This window comes from Anastrepha obliqua, chromosome 6 (assembly GCF_027943255.1).
Source record: "Anastrepha obliqua isolate idAnaObli1 chromosome 6, idAnaObli1_1.0, whole genome shotgun sequence".
NCBI classification, from domain to species: Eukaryota; Metazoa; Arthropoda; class Insecta; order Diptera; family Tephritidae; genus Anastrepha; species Anastrepha obliqua.
Window position 1 is genome coordinate 46,938,825 of NC_072897.1, and position 17,481 is coordinate 46,956,305.

At 35.1% G+C, this 17,481-nt stretch overlaps 2 protein-coding genes across 2 annotated transcripts; one reads left to right on the forward strand and one right to left on the reverse strand.

Moving 5' to 3' along the window:
- Positions 1 to 9,272: 9,272 nt before the first annotated feature.
- On the reverse strand, positions 9,273 to 10,603 carry LOC129250463 (T-complex protein 1 subunit theta-like). Its single transcript, XM_054890086.1, has 5 exons — positions 10,571 to 10,603; positions 10,148 to 10,208; positions 10,026 to 10,093; positions 9,610 to 9,965; positions 9,273 to 9,562 (listed from the first exon to the last, which is right to left on the reverse strand). Exons 1-5 carry the CDS (start codon positions 10,601 to 10,603, stop codon positions 9,544 to 9,546), a joined length of 537 nt encoding a protein of 178 aa, XP_054746061.1. The 3' UTR covers positions 9,273 to 9,543.
- A 3,000-nt stretch (positions 10,604 to 13,603) lies between these two features.
- Positions 13,604 to 15,410, forward strand: LOC129250464 (uncharacterized). The gene is made up of 4 exons (XM_054890088.1): positions 13,604 to 14,005; positions 14,066 to 14,471; positions 14,532 to 14,758; positions 15,250 to 15,410. The coding sequence occupies exons 1-4, from the start codon at positions 13,678 to 13,680 to the stop codon at positions 15,408 to 15,410; spliced, it is 1,122 nt and encodes a 373-aa protein (XP_054746063.1). The 5' UTR covers positions 13,604 to 13,677.
- The last annotated feature ends 2,071 nt before the right edge of the window (positions 15,411 to 17,481 follow it).

Consider the following 17,481-nt stretch of genomic DNA (forward strand, 5'->3'; position numbering starts at 1 on the left):
TTACATTAAAAAAAACGATTTAAAAAAAAAAATTTATAAAAAAAAGTTTGCGCCGGAAATTGAACTCGAGTCTAACATGTGGCGAGGAAAAATAGGCGGTGCGTTTATTTCTTCGACTGCTTATTTTTTTACCATTTTATTACTTTTGAAATGATAAGCGGATACATAAAATTTATTACAAATTTTTTACGATTACATTAAAAAAAAAAATTTAAAAACGAAAAAAAAAAAATTTGCACCGAGAATTGATGGCGAGTCACGTGGGGAGGATAAATACGCAGAGCGTTTATTTCTGCGCCTGCGTTGTGAACAAAAGGTGTTGTGCATGCGCGCGACGCGAATAAATTTTAATAAAGTTCTGAAAGTAATTCATGAAGTTTTTCATTACATACATTCATAAATGAACGTATACTTTATATGTAAATAAATGATGGTATATGATAATATACATAAGTACATAATATGTATGCACATGTCATAAGGAGGTATTTCCATTCAGAAAAAACGAACGGTTTAAGATAAATCAACACTTATTTTATATTGTATGTCAATTTATAGTTTATGTATTCGACAGCATTTACATACATATGTATGTACATATGTACATTTGTATATGAAAAACAATAATGCACAAGCGCAAGAACATCATATCACATATGCAAGTATGCCCAAATAACCTTGATGTATGTACACATATGTCACAGCACATCACATTCTTACAAGAAATCAAATACACATACGCACTAGTGAACGAGTTTCTTCCTAACAAGTGCAAAAACAATTCTGCTCTATGTATGTATATATACCCACTTTATGTCCTAGCATATATACATACATATATACCTACTTGCCTTCTAAACTTCCTACAAAATAATTGTATTCATATTTTACTACATCCATGCACGTTCATACATTCATGCATATATGCGCGAGCACAGCGCTCCCTTCTTGCTTCCGTGCACTTTTGTCTTTCACCAGTCGATATTCCTAATATTATACTTACAAAAACACAATACTTTGATAGACGCAAAAACAACAGCAAGCGCAACGCGATGGCCACTTTGCCACCACACATTCTAAAATGTTCTAGAACACAACAAAAACACATACCTCACATGCGCATGTCGCCCAAAGCTAAAATCTAAGCCTAGCGACTACAAAAACAAAATACATTCGTAGACGCAGTCGCAGCGGCCATGATTCTATCAGCGAAGGCGCTGAACAATTTAGAACAAAAACAAAAAGTTCATTCATAAGTTAGAGCTCATATTTCAATTTCATTCATAAAACGAGCCGCCCATATTCCAATTTTCGCGACCATTCGAAAATAGTCAATATTGGAATATTTCGCGTGGAATTATTTGCCAATATTTGATAAATCTTAAATTTTTGTCATGTCGAGTGGCCGCGACTCCGTATGTATGTATGCACCACTATATGTATGTAAATATGTCTTCTAACTGTGCGACAGTCGCGAGTTAATGCAACTTCCAACGAATCACACATTTATGCCCGCAAAGCCGCATATATGTACCTTATGATCAGAAAGTACCGGGAATGTTTAAATTAAACAAAACAGAGTTAAATTTAAGGCAAATTTATATTATCTCCTTCAAAATATGACCCGTCTGAAGCAACACACATGTGCCAACGTTTAACCCAGTCCTCCAAACACCCCCGGCAGGCCGATTTGTATTCTCTTTGATCAGTGCGATGGCGCGTTATCATCATGCAAAATCTGAGAATTGTTTGCTCACATTTCCGGCCGTTTACAACATACAGCATCTCTCAAAGGCTTCAAAACGGATAAATAATAATCTTTATTGACTGTCTGGCCCGATGGAAGGTACTCATGGTTCACTACGCCTTGGCAATCGAAGAAAACAGTCAACATCACCTTGCCGGTTCTTTTTGCTCATAGGGTATACATATCCCATCTTTTCACTGACGGACAAGAAGACGGTCGCAGTTGTTGTTTTTTGTATGCATACATTTTGCGTTCGTTGAAGGTTTGTATATATTTATATATATTTGTATACATATGCGTGTATGCGCGTTTGGCTTTCTGGATGCATCCATGGATATTAGAATATTTTCTCATCAATATGTGTATGTAAGTAGTTCAGATTTGACTAAAGAGATTAAATATAGGAATGCATATTCGTATGATTGCCTTTATGGCTGTTTTACATATAAATCAATTCAAAAGGAGTATGAATAATGTTATATAGAAAATAAATTTCTAAATAACAGGTATTAGAAAAACCTGAATACACTATTTTAAATCAATTCTAATTAAACCAAATACAAAAAAATTAAATAAAAATATCGAGCAAAGAAAAGTGTGTGCAGGACTTGAACCTGAGTCAAATATGGGACGATGTACTGTATACAGCATATACGACACGTCTTTCACGATTGCTCTAAACTATAATTACTAATAAATTTTTCTAAATCACTCATTTATTCGATTCGCAGTTTTATATGCACATATTCTGCGTTAGTTGAAAGTTTGTATGCGTAATTATATGCATATGTATGTATGTATGCGCGTTTGGCTTTCTGGACGGATATTAGAATGATATTTTCTCATCAATATAATTTGGATTTGATGAAAGATATTAAATACATATGTACATATTTTCTGTTTTGATTGATTTATATAAAAATCAGGTCATATCCAGTATGAACTATTTTATACCAAAAAAAAAATTCCATTTATGAAATACAAAAAAACCAGTATTTTAAAGAAATTCTAATTAAAATAAACTCAAAAATTTTACCAAACTTTCCTGCTTTGAATTGTGAAAAAAAATGTGCAAGAAAAAAATATGACTGCAGGACTTGAACCTGAATTAAATATGTACGTGCCAAAAAACAAAGCGAATAACTCCGCCGACTTTAGCTTCTGCACCACAAATTAACTGCCGCGCGACCTTCTTAATCGCAAATTTATTCCCTTCGCTGTGGGCATGAAATAAGTCGATTTCCTTAGTAGTGTGCCGAAAAATCTTATGAAATTCCTCAGTAGTTTGGTAAACGCAGAAAAAATCTGGATACCTGCCCTAGCGTGGTAAGAATATAGAAACCCTCCACTCGCGTCACTCGCGTGGTAAATATCTGCAATTCCCCACTCGTGAGGAAAGTTGAATTTGAAATTACCTTATTATGAATCTACAAATTAGAACTCGAAAAAAGCTCATTTAACATTTGCTCCTTCTCATTGCATTAACATTCTCTGGTATCAGCGTCCGCAACAAAACGGGCTAGCAGAACGTAAAAATCGTACTCTAATAGAAATGGCTCGCTGTATGATCATAGAGGCCAAATTCGAAAATGAGTTTTGGGGCAAAGCAGTAATGATGGCAAATTATATCCAAAATCGTCTTCCTGCTATAGACATTAAAAATACACCATTTGAAAGTTGGTTCGGTACAAGACCAAATACGGAGCACATACGCCGGTTCGGATCAAAATGCCATGTTTTCGTACCAAGTGAGAAGATTCAAAAGGTATCGAATCCATTTTAGTTGGCTATGACTACACATTCAAAGCATTCAGATGTTACGTTCCAAAACGAGGTTGTCTGTAAAGTCGGTTTACGGACGATAGTTTAAATTGACAACGTCATAAGAAAATACTGATGGAACGGTTGCATTTTTCAAAAGAAAAGAAGGAGGTAAATGGAATCGCAATGGAAATGATTTATCAAATTCATAAAAGATATGTTCAATTTCGATTGTGCAACAGACGTTAATAAGTCAACACCACTAAGAGGCACCATCAAAGATTTGACTTTTTCAAGATACATTACACTCGAAACACTCCCTTTGATTTCTTACTTTTCCTATCATCGTCCTATTCTCAACAGAGAAGCTCATTACCATGCACACAGGAAGAAGGCATATGCAAGTACAAATATGTGAATTTATTTAAATATGCGCATATACATACATATATATGCTCACTCAAGTAGGAGAGAGCCAGATGTCGAACGTTGCCAAACCCGGGGACCGATTGTGCCTCTTTGTCGTTCGTTCCGCGCTCTCGCTTGCAGTTCAAGCAAAGTAATGACACATGAGCAAGATAACGACACATGAGCAAGATAACGACGCATGAGCAAGATAGTCGGTATCTTTTTGGTGCACACAGCCGGCTATATCGAATTATAAGACGTTATCACGTCAAAAACGTCGTCAGTCGTGATGTGAAGTTCTTACACACGGATAGCGAATTAAAAATAAGCCAAATTCAGGAGAAGAATACAGTCATACTAAAAAAGAGGCAGAATGATCAGAATGCCACGAATAAAAAAGCCTATGAAGAAATTACCAACGATATAGACACACTACAAAACGAAGGAGAACCGGAAAGTGATTCGGATTCAAGCAGCGATACAGAACTTCGTCGTTCAGCAAGCACAAATAAGGGCAGAAGTGCTACGAGGTGAGCGGATGAAATGATAAATTATAAAGAAGCGAATTTACTGAGTAATTTAGAAACAGAAGCAAAAAGTTTAAAAGAAGTTTTGGCGAGCAAGCATAAAGGAGAATGGCTAGCAGCCATGCAAGAGGAAATGCAATCACTTCAAAATAATAGAACATGGGAACTGTGTGAGTTACCACTCAATAGAAAAGCCATTAGTTGCAAATGGGTTTTTAAAACCAAAACCGATTGTCAAGATTCAATTACTAGCTACAGGGCTCGTTTATTCGCACAAGGCTTTCCGCAAAAATTTGGAGCAGATTACGATCTGATATTTGCACCCGTAGAAAAACAATCAACTTTTCGAATTTTACTTACTATTGCAGCGAAAGAAATCTTTATAATGCAGCATTTAGTCGCAAAAACCACATTCTTAAACGGGGAACTTAAAGAGACAATATACATGAAGCTATGCCAGGATTCGATGTAGAAGAGAAGGAGCATTACGTTTGTCGATTGAGGAGGAGTATTTACGGACCTAAGCAAAAAGCAAGAGTTTTGAACCAAGCGGTACATATAGTTTTATTAGATGCTGATTATGGTCAAAGCAAAAATGATGCAAGTTTGTACACATACGCAGCTAAAGGTAAGTTTTGCTATATACTTATTTATGTTGTTGACTTGATCGTGGCAAGCAAATCAGCGGACTTAATCGAGATTCGGAGTCTTGGAGATATACAAAATTACCTCGGACGGACAATCACAAAAACAAATGGATTTTTTACACTCAACCAAAGGACATACATATATTGAAAAGATATCTCGCGAATTTTGCATGGCGACTGTGCCTTACGGTAAAGGTGAAAAATCAGCTCCGCTAATTAATAACGAAAAGTATAGACAACTGGTTGGTTGTTTACTGTACGTTAATGTAAATACTCGACACGACATTTCGCGGAGTATATCTATTTTGGCTCATTTATTCCAAATCAAGAGGACTGGAATGAGCTCAAGCGTATACTAATCTACTTGCACGTCACCGCAAACTTATCCTTAGCTCTAGGAAGAAGAGACGCCGAATGCAACACCGTCGGATATTCTGACGCTAAGTGGGCAGAAAATCGCGTTGATAGAAAATCAAACAGCGGATATGTTTTTATGTATATGGGTGGCTTAGTCAGCTGGAGCAGCAGAAAGCAAACCTGTGATGCACTATCTTCAACTGAAGCAGAATTCATCGCTCTATCAGAAGCATGTAAAGAGGCTTGGTGGATCCGTACAACATGAACCATCAGGAGACTGCACCAACGACATTATCTGAAGACAATTAGAACTGCTTAAAACTCATCGAAGAAGAAAACTTCTAGGGTAGACACAAGCATAAAGACAACCGGTATCACTTCAAGACTACATACAAAACAAAATTATCAAATGCTCTTACTGTCCAACGGAAACCACCGTTGCAGATCTTTTTCACAGCAATGCGCATTAAATAACTAAGGGAAAAATGTGGCCTAACATCATTTGAATGAGGAGGAGTGTTGGAGTTATCTATGCATTCAAATCTTTAGCCATAATAGCTCATACGTGGCAGCTCTCGTGTGAACTTATAGTATCGTTAATTAAAACTACTTTCGATACATTCTTCTATTCACTACCTTTTTATCTGTCAGCATATAATCTTCCTTCCATTAACACGCGGTATATACATCTCACTGTAATTTATCATAATCAATTGAAGTTAAATAAAGTTATATTGGTACTTTGCATTTATATTAGTGCTTTCCATTATTGGTACAATTATCCGGATACCAGTTAGTTCTACAGGTTTATGCAACTTTAACGATAAATATCTACTGCTTTTACTTCTGAGTCTTTGTCGTTAATACGTTCGTTTTTAGGCAATGTTAAGGATAAAAAGCTATCGAATTTTCTGGGCTCTGCTGTTAAATTAGAATCACAAGATTTTATGCTAACTTAGCTCTTAGCTAGATATACACGAGGCAACCGTTGAAGCAACGTGTTGCCTTTGTTTAAGAAATACGTTGCGACCGTTGCTTCAATCTCAGTATTGTGTATAACTGTGGTGCAGGAAAGGTACAAGCGGAAGATACGTAAAATTAAATTTTTTAAATGATCGACGAAATACGAAAAATTACTTCTCTTATAATTGACGAACTTTTGTACGAAAATGAGGAAGAAGAGATGCAACAAAAGAAGAGAAAGAAAATTTGGTCCAAAAATTAGCTTTTAAAAAAAATCGAATTTTCGAACGAGAGGCTGCTAAAAGAATTGAAGGAAAATGAGCCAGCGGACTATAAAAATTACATGAGGATGGACGAAGCCCTGTTTAGAAAATTGTTGGACTTCGTAAAGGTCAAAATAACGAAACAAGATGCCATAATGAGAGCGGCAATATCAGCAGAAATTAGACTTGCGGTATCTTACAACAGGAAACTCTTTTGCGGACTTGAAATTTTTATCAATTTTATTGTATTCATTTTTTAATTGTTCGTATGCTTTTTTTCTAAAATTTTTATTTTTATATTTTTCACTATTTATATCCTACAGCTCTCTCAAATTTTTATATTCGTTAATAAAATTAACATAATTTTCATTATTTTCAATTGCCATTTTTTCCTTTTTCACTTTATTTTACTCCGCACGAACCTTCTCCTTCGCTTGTTTTCAACGAACTGAACGAGTAAAAGCAGTAAACAATGATACACACGAAGCAACGGTTGCAGCAACCTATCTCAAAAATCAAATTTATTTGATATTTCAGGCAACGGTTGCAGCAACACGAAAATCAATTCGCAACACAGCTACACACGAGGCAACGGTTGCTTCAACATGGCCTTGTTGCTGCAACGGTTGCCTGGTGTGTATTTAGCTTTAGAGATATTAAATATTTCACTGATAGTTTTCTGCCTACGCTATTAGTTTAATTTTTCGTGCAAGAGGAAGTCTTCTTAACCTGAATGCGCACGATTCAATTATAGAAGGTTAGGTAAGTAGTGACAAGGGCGCTTTGACACTCCCTTATTTTAGGGCTGCATTTACGAAGGATGGGAAAAAGGGAAAAATGTTTTCCCCTTCTTGCCTAAAGGTAGTAAAAAAGTACGTAAAGTAACTAATTAGTCCTATACTAAGAGAAAAACAAGTATATTGGTTATTTAATCTACATTAAAACAAAACGACAGAAAAATTATAGTTTTTTCTTTAAACAAATGTAATATTTATTTAGAATATTTTCGATGTTTATCTAACACAAGAGCACGCAGAACTATGTGATGTTACTTATGTATGTGTTTTTTTTTCTGCCGTTCGGAGTCGGCTTGAAACTGTAGGTCCCTCCATTTGTGGAATAACATCAAGACGCACACCACAAATAGGAGGAAGAGCTCGTGTACGCGCCAATTATATATATATCTTATATATAAAATAAAGTCAACTTTTTGTGTGTGTTCGCTAACCGGCCGTGTCTTTGCACCGAATTAAACCAAACTTACACACATTGTTAAGTAGGTATTGAAGATGGTTTACCTATAGTTTGGATGCCTATTGGTGGATAGGGCTCGAGATATAGGTCAAAACGTGGACCCGGGTAACCTTCGGATGTGTATGTACAATATGGGTATCAAATTGAAGCTGTTCGTGAATGCTTTAGTACAGAGTATTTTTCATGCCGCTCCGTGACTGGGGTCTCGAGATATAGGTCAAAACGTGACCCGGGTAACCTTTGGTTGTGTATGTACAATATAAGTATCAAATGAAAGCTGTTCATAAGTGCTTTAATATGGGATAATTTTCATACCTACCTTCCTTTCTGGTAGAATTTTCGGGCGGAATAAAAGTTAGTAGACAAAAAATAAAATTGAACTTAGTCAATCGGCTTATATCAATAAAGTCTTGGAAAAATTTGGCATGAATGGTTGTAATCCAGTTAATACTCCACTTTCAAGTAAATTGGACTATGAAAGTTTAAATTCAGGTGAAATATATAAAGTTGGAATTTGTTGGAATACAAAGAAACCAAACTCGATTGCGGCATCGTCGACTGAAGCTGAGCACACTAAAATAGAATAGATATGGTTTAGAACAGAAAAGATATGGTTTTCATATTATTTATTTCTTTATTCTTTATTCAAGCGCTTTGGCATAAACAATATTTTTTGTTTTTTTATTTGTTTTTGAGTAAATATAAAATATAAATTGAAAATCAGGAAAAAAGAAGATTGTTTTTAAATTTCAAATCAACGCAAATGAATAACTAAGAAACAATCGTCTTTTTTCCTGATCATCCATGAATTTTTCGTGTGCCCAGCGAAGCGGGCCGGGTTTGCTAGTATATATATATAATCTTGGAAGAGAACAAAAAATAGTCATAATAAAGGAATTTAATGTGTTTAATTTACTACAATAGTACAAGTCTTTTAATACACCAAAGGTCAAAATATAAAGCGTTTTTCAGTAAGAGCGCTTCAACTTTTTTTTTGAATAAAACACAAACGGTTTGACTTTTTTAACTAATTTTTTTTTATTATCGAGTTTTAACATATACATTTAATGTATACTAATGAAGTTTACAAATGACAAGCGAAAAATAAAAAATATTGCGTCGTTCGCCCTCCCTATCAGAAAAAAGTTGAAGCGCACCAATTGAAAAACGCTTTACGTAATCGACAGGAATGAGATGAAACAGAAAGTTTAATTTTTTTTCTTATTTCGTACATAACAATACATGTAGATACATGTAGTATGTTACCGTAAAGACATTGCGAAAGCAGAAGTTCAGTCGATCATTTCTAAATATAAGAAAAAAATTGAAATTAGAAGAGTTAAAATAGTTTGCAATAAAAATTACAAATTTACTAGTTTATAGTTTAAAATTTGTCTACCTTAATATACTTTGCGTCCCTAATATTAATAGGAAAATGAATTAATATAAACTAAAACTAATACATCGAAAAATTTTAGATATTGGTAATATAATCCACTTTTAATAATTGTAAATTTACGTATATCAATACCACGTGTCTCAGTAATGAATCAGAGTAGAAATATGAGGAATGTGGGTGCACTTGCTCGTATAGGTGTTGGAACGCTGCACTTACTTCAGGCAGAAATCAAAAACCTGTAAACCAAAAACTTAAAAATAACTCACAAATATATCATTACAACTTATCTGTAATTGTAGACTTAAAGCGCGAGGACTTGCTCGTGTAGGTGTTGCGCATACATCTACGTACAGCATATTGTTCTAGACGGGGTAAGGTATCGACGTGGACAGCCAGTTCGGAAGTCAAATTCATTTCAGAGGTAGCAGTACTAGGCACATAATAACCGTCACATGTTAAACAGGTATTTGCACCATCATACACAACACGCTCCATGTCTCCTATGAAATTGTCCGTAGCACCACATGAGACAATAGTAGAAATACGCGCATACGTGCTTTCGTTTCTAAAAACCACAATAGTTGGGCCACCTAGCTCTTCAACATACACCTTCCGCAGCAATTGCTCGTCTGTGAAGTCCTACAAATAAAAAGTTTTTATTTATTACAATGTATTAGCAAATATTCTAACAGAACTTACTAACTGTAGTTTATGTATTGTATGTAAGGTGGTCTCTGTTATATTTGCAAAAACGCTGCTATAAAAACCTATGAATGAAAAAGTTTAATAAGAATTTTTACAAATGTCTGATCTGGATTTACATGTATGAAAATTCACAAACCGGTGGTTTTCTGCAGCAGAAATCCGACTCCAAATAATCGACTATCACCATATGTAAGACATAATCGACCTAAATAGTGAAAAACGACATTAATTTTTATTATTATACTTACTTGAATGTTTACAAACAGATAAAAGATTTTCAACGAATAATAACAAAGCAAAGCGTCAAAGTGGAAACGGTGTTGCCGACCAAATAATTTGCACCAAAAGTTTAGTTTTTACTACAATTCAAAAATTTTTTTGTGAAATAGGTACTTTTTTTTTGTAAAGAAGCAACACGTTTTTAAATAAGGGAGCCGATATGTCAAGAGGGAGCGAGAAAGCTGTTTACTTACCTAACCTTCTATAATTGAATCATGCTGAATGCGTGACCTTTTAAGAATGTACTTTCTACCGCCTACCACAGTTTGTATCTTGGCTGACTCCGAAAACATTCACCTGCCCAATTTATAAAAAATTTCGCTTAGAGCATGTTGGTGAAAAGAAGTTATATCTATCTAATATTATAAATGGTTTTCCAATAAGACGTGTTACTTTGATATTCAAAGAAAAATACTATTTTTTAATATAAATGATCAGATGTTTATTGCATTATAAAGGGGAAGGCATGCCGTTAATAGTAGATAATAAGATCAGGTAAATGACCACCACGACCAGGCTTACAGGACAATATCCTTTTCATGAAATTTTCCATAACCGAATAGCAAAGTGGCTGGCATTTGTCCTCGATAGCCTCATGAATTCCATCTTTGAGATCTTGAATCGAACCTGGGCTGTTAGCGTAGACCTTCTCCTTCACGTGGCCCCAAGGAAAATAATAGTCACAATTGTGGTGGCCAATTGTGATCACCTCTTCGAGAGATAACACGGTCCGGAAAGTTTTCCCGTAAAAGATCCATGGTTTCGTTGCTTGTGTGGCACATAGCGCCGTCTTGTTCAAACTAAACGTTGTCCAGATCAATACCATCCATTTCCGGCCATAAAAAATTGTTAATCATCTCTCGCTAGCGCAATCCATTCACCTCTACCACCTTTACATATAATTGCCGTGTACAGCCTTTCTGGGTATTTGGCCGAGCTTCTCCTCCTATTTGGGGCTTGCGTCTTGATGTTGTTCTGCAAATGGAGGGACCTACAGTTTCAAGCCGACTTCGAACGGCAATATTATTTATGAGGAGATTTTTCATGGCAGAAATACGCTCGGAGGTTTGCCATTGCCCGCCGAGGGGCGGTCGCTATTAGAAAAAACTTTTTCTTAATGTTGGTGTTTCACCAAGATTCGAACCTACGTTCGCTCTGTTAATTCCGAATGGTAGCCACACACCAACCCATGCGGCTACGGCGGCCGCCCTAATATTATAAATATCTTAAATGGCTTTGATTATAGAGCTTCGTATAAACATTTATACTGCGTTCTCAAGTATAGAGAAATGATTCTAAATGAATTTTCATTACTACACTTTGAGTTTAAATAATAATATTTTGTGAGTACTGAAGTTTTAGTTATTTTTTGCATTTAATAATAACACTTTTGAACCTGAATCCTTTGAATTAAAAATGAAGAAAAATGTGCCTTCATATACATACATACTTATATTAAATATTTCGATGACAGTACATCAATCTAATAGTCGTACGATCTACTAGTTATAAGGACTCATTGTATATATGTATGTATACAATTTTCTGATTTAAAATAAAGAACGTAATATACATATTCGCCACTTCCTAATGCTGAGAACAGCGAACGACCTACGCAGTCCCTTACCGCAGCCCCAACGAGCACAAAAACTCATCCCGTGAGAACAACTGCGTTCTTTTAATTACATATTTACACAATACATCGGTCTATGTGTGTATGTGTTTGGTTGTATCTACACAATGTTGCCATTGATATTTTTGCTTACACACTTTTTCACACATCCGCGTTATCAGTTACAGTTTTTCATTGTTTAATAAACAAAGCAAAAAAGCAACATATGCAAATAATAGGACTATGAATAAGTTCGTGCGGTTTTACAACAGATGGCGTAACTTGATTATTATTCCATCGATCCACATTTCCAAACATTCATTGGAGAGCTACTGTCGTAAGGCACAAACGTCAGTATAAGTTTTTTATTTGAAGCGTAAACAACAATATTTTTACCACACTTGAAAATGTCGAATTTCGTGCCAAATAATGTGTTTTTGCGGGGAATTCTTCTTCATTATTTTAATATGAAGAAAAAAGCAGCCGAAAGTCATCGTATCTTGGTGGAAGTTTATGGTGAGCATGCTCTAGCTGAGCGAACGTGCCAGAAGTGGTTTGCACGCTTTAAAAGTGGTGATTTTGGCTTGGAAGACGAAGAACGCGAGGGTGCGCCGCCAAAGTTCATGGATACCGAATTGGAGGAATTGCTCGATCAAGATCCGGCTCAAACGCAAGAAGAGGTTGCAAAAACTTTGGGAGTTGATCAATCAACCATTTCCAAACGTTTAAAAGCCATGGGAATGATCCGAAAGGTAGGCCATTGGGTGCCGTATGAATTGAAGCCAAGAGACGTTGAACGCCGTTTTATGGCATGCGAACAACTGCTTCAACGGCACAAAAGAAAGGGTTTTTTGCATCGAATTGTGACTGGCGATGAAAAGTGGGTCCATTACGACAATCCAAAACGTCGGGCAACGTATGGATACCCTGGCCATGCTTCAACATCGACGTATACGTTGGGTACAACGTCTATTGGCGTAACTGAAACTGTTAATTTCAAAATGTCATAACTTTATTTTTTAAAAATCGTACAATAATTAAAAAAAATGGGTTTTAAAGCTAAAGACTTGTACTATGCGACCTTTTCGTCGAAAATTGAAAAAAAAAATTTTCTATCCCAAAAAAAATTATCAAAAATGGCTGAAATGGCCATTTTTTGACCTTTTAGGCTTCATTTACCAAAAATCCTGACGTGATGGAGCATTTTGAAGGTCAGATTCGTTTTCAGCGCATAAAAAACTACAAGAAACAAGTACAGCCATTCTAGAAACTCACCCTCGCAGGACTGTGTAATTAACATTATTCAACAGTGTTTTTAATATTACGTTTCCACCAAAAGCAAACACCGTGTTTGCAGGAGTTGTGTTTGTCAACTGTTTCCACCGAAAGTTTGGGAGAAACTGTGTTTGAACTGTCTTTTGTTGACATTGTGAAATAAGAATTATAAAAATTGATAAAATTATAAAATGGTGCATAAAATTCAATTTGTTATGTTGATTTTATCATTTTATTTTAAAATAATTGATAGTGAGTTGGTCACATATTATTTAAAAAAAAGGTTAAGGGAAAATAAAATAATTTTAAGCGTTGCTGCCAATTTAATGCGTTCGCAAAGTGTATGGTCTTAGGTATGGTAAACAGATATGATACATTATTTGTGTATAATGTACATGTATATTTTAGGAACATTCCAGTACCTTTTGGGAAGTAGACTGCCAGAGTAATGGGGACAAGTTTTTCAAAGATAATTTCCGAATGGAAAGATCCTGCTTTGAAAAATTGTGCAGCAAACTTGAAAAAATAGCCAAAAGAAAAACGAACTATCGAAACCCGATTTCACTAAAAAAGCGCGTGGCAATTGCTCTGTATGCACTAGGATCTTCTAGTGAATACAGATCAATTGGACATTTGTTTGGAGTAGGCAAAGCAACTGTTTGCAAAATACTCATCGAGTTTTGCAATGAAGTTGGGACATCTTTGGCTCCAATATATTTGAAAAATTTTCCACTGACAAGGGCGCAAATTGAGAATGGAGTCGCAGATTTTAATGCAATGGGCTATCCACAATGTATTGGAGCAATAGGTAGGTTTATAAGTAATGCGATAAAAATAACGTTTAATCAAAAGCATCTTTATTATACAGATGGATGTCATATTGAAATTCATCCAAGAAAGGAAGAAGCCATTGATTACTACAACTACAAAGGGTGGTATTCCGTAGTACTATTGGCTTTGGTAGACGCAAAATATAGATTTGTTTATATACATTGCGGCAGTCCTGGAAGATGCAACGACTCCGGAATTTTTGAAAAATCATCGCTAAAGCGCGAGTTGCAAAGTTGTGCACTTCTTGATGAATTGAGCTTGCTGTATGGATCCACAAAAATACCAGTCCATATTATAGGGGACTCTGCTTTTCGTCTCTCTCAGCATTTAATGAAGCCATATTCGCATAGTGTGACCAATACACCCGAACAAAAAAAATTCAACTATAGATTGTCTAAGTGCCGGCGTGTTATGGAAAATGCTTTTGGCCATTTAAAAGCCCGGTAAATACAACTTAGAGATTCTAATATTTTTAAAAATTGGTAATACAGGTTCTATTTTAGATTTAGGAGAATTGGAAAAGGCGTGGATAACCACATCAAAAATGTAAACACAGTTATTTCATGTGCATGTGTTTTACATAATTTTTTGATTGCTGAGAAGGATTTAATTTTGGAAAATTGGCTAGTGGAAATGCATCGCGATTCCAGGCGCAATATTCAATACGGCAGCAATGCAGTTGACCGATCTGAAGGAGAATCGATAAGAAATGCGTTAAAGGAATATTTCAGTGAGTAATATAACTTCTTTCATGTAGATTCTCCCGTATGTTTTATTAAATTAACCATAATTTATTGGTTAAAAAGGTTATTTGGTTTAAACAATTTTATCTTCAAACCAAATATTTATTTAAATATTTCGACCTACAAAGAGTCCAATTGGTTTAAATCTGAAAAACAACTTTTCACCAGAACAATAAAATTTGTAATACATAGTTTTATAAAATAACATTTTATTCATTTTGGAAAAAGATAGTAGTAGGCACTTAGTGCAACTTTAAAAGGCACAATTCATTAAAACTTAAATATAAATTAAATAACAATATTTTAGTTAATTAGTTTCTCTCCAAGAAACTAACCACACTTTTTGTCAATACCTCAATAGCAGCAACCTTTTTTTTCGATTTCAATTAACTCAGCAGTTATTTTTTGTTTTCTGTCATACAAGATTTTATTGTTTCGTTTAATTCATATACTTTCGCATTTCTTGTTTTTGCTGCAGGTGCGGAAGCTTCATGCAGTGCTGGAGACGATGGTGGCGAAAATGTAAATAAAGCAGACGGAGCAGCTGAAAATGAGGAGCATGAAGGTGATATCGGCGAATTTGATGGAGCTGGCGAATCAACCGAATCAGGCATGCCTACATATATAAATAGAAATTAACATTATACAATTAGATGTAAATACAAATAAAATTACATATATAAATAAAACAAATACCTGTTATACTATCGACAACGACCGCATCAACATTATTCACTGTATCCCTTCCTATTATCTGGTGAACCCTCTGGTAGTGCTTCCAAGAAACAGGAGAACATCCTGTCCCTTGCTCTGCTTTGCATTTTCTGCAAAGGAAATTTTGAGGCTTTAACAAAATTACTTTAATGAAATAATATATTATATGCCTTACCTATATTTCATTGTGAAATTGTGTATTTTGTATTTTATGTCAATTGGACAGACCTCATGTCCAAGCACTCCCAGCGACTGAGCCATCTCCGCATATATGTGCGAGTTCTTGCGTGGCCCTCGCAATTCAGCTGCCTTATCACCCCATATATCAAGGAATGCTTCGTCCGCGGAAGGAAGCCAAATTGTTTTACATTTTTTAATGTTTTCCATTACAACGAGTTGATTCAGTATTCCTGAGGAAAGATTGTAGACTTATTTGGCCAGCTTAATATTATATTAATGAAATTAGATGTAAATACAAATAAAATTACATATATAAATAAAAGAAATACCTGTTATACTATCTGCAACGAGTTGATTCAGTATTCCTGAGGAAAGATTGTAGACTTATTTGGCCAGCTTAATATTATATTAATGAAATTAGATGTAAATACAAATAAAATTACATATATAAATAAAAGAAATACCTGTTATACTATCCGCAACGAGTTGATTCAGTATTCCTGAGGAAAGATTGTAGATTTATTTGGCTTATTTGACTTATTTTATATTTTGCGCGCACCACTTAACGATTACCACAAGAAAAATATTAAACGTCAATCAAATGTCATATTGACAAATTGCAATCATTGTTGCCATATTTCGATAAGAATGCAATAATAAATGAGGAAAATGAGCAACATTGCCACCACTTAATAATTAAATTAGACGCAAACCCAACAAAACACGCTTTGAAAAGTGGGTTTAGGTATGGAGTTGTGTTTTAATTTTGTATGGGATTTGACAGGTGTTTTGTTTCGTGTTTGCGCTAAGAACACGATAGCGGCAGAGAACCCAAACTCCGGCTGCGGTGGAAACTTAGTATAAGTTATTGTAATAAAAATTATAATTTTTCTAAGTTTGTTTTGTAAATGATTTCGAAATGTACTGCTTGGCAGCACTGTATGCTGACAGGATTTTACGAGATTTTCAAATATCGTGAAATAAAATCTACGATACTACGATACGGAAGGAAGGAATTTTTCATTTATTTCGGTTCTCATCAGCTTGATCGCAAGAGCTGTCAGGGGACTGCGTTTACGTCGTTCACTGTTTTCAGCATAAGTTTTGTGCTAGTTTTGAAAGGTATCGATAAAATATATCGAATTTTCACTGAGTTGTTAAGCGTACACGAGGAGCGTTGTTTCAAATTTAAGTTAGAAACATCGTAATTTACGATCAATGTTATGAGCATGTTTGCAACAATATTGAAGCTGCAGTTGGAGTTGTTAAAATTTTTCGGTTTTAAGTCAGGTTCGAAACAGTGTTAGTGTGTGTATGCACGTTTTTGAATTCAGAAACGTAACACCAGTTATTTTGTGAATGCAGAAGGGGGTACAGAGGATTGGAGAGTTTTTTTTGACAACCTGGTAGAGCTCCAGGGTCAAAAATTATCAAGATCAAAATGAATTAAAAAAAGAGAGGCTTTTGACAAACGTGTTACAATTGATAAACAAATTGATCAGAACGATTTTTTCATTCCGCAGGTGATGACAGTTTCAGTACCTTAAGTAAATTTATAGGAGGAAATTTGGGGAAAACTAGTATAATGTATATCGCTTTGAAAAAAACGGTTAAAAGGGGGTGATAGAGGGGTTTATCCCCATCTTAAAACTGAAAACAGAACCTGCCGGAGGCTTATAGTTTTTAAGTAATTTAATGTTAAAGTTCTCTAATTTAGCGATAAGTTGATGTTGCCGTACACCTGAAATGAAAACGAAATTCGCACACAGAGATGTTCAGTGGAAGGTTCATTGTAAAACTGCAGTATTTTTTGCTG

Excerpts from the sequence above, each read along its gene's own strand:
- LOC129250463 (XM_054890086.1), bottom strand. The coding sequence starts at position 10,603 with ATGTTTTCGGAGTCAGCCAAGATACAAACTGTG. Across the intron at positions 10,209-10,570 it reads CAGCCAAGATACAAACTGTG|TCGATTATTTGGAGTCGGAT; the intron begins GTAGGCGGTAGA and ends ATATGGTGATAG. Across the intron at positions 10,094-10,147 it reads GTTTGTGAATTTTCATACAT|GTTTTTATAGCAGCGTTTTT; the intron begins GTAAATCCAGAT and ends TTTCATTCATAG.
- LOC129250464 (XM_054890088.1), top strand. The coding sequence starts at position 13,678 with ATGGAAAGATCCTGCTTTGAAAAATTGTGCAGCAAACTTGAAAAAATA. Across the intron at positions 14,472-14,531 it reads TTTGGCCATTTAAAAGCCCG|ATTTAGGAGAATTGGAAAAG; the intron begins GTAAATACAACT and ends GTTCTATTTTAG. Across the intron at positions 14,759-15,249 it reads TGCGTTAAAGGAATATTTCA|GTGCGGAAGCTTCATGCAGT; the intron begins GTGAGTAATATA and ends TTTTTGCTGCAG.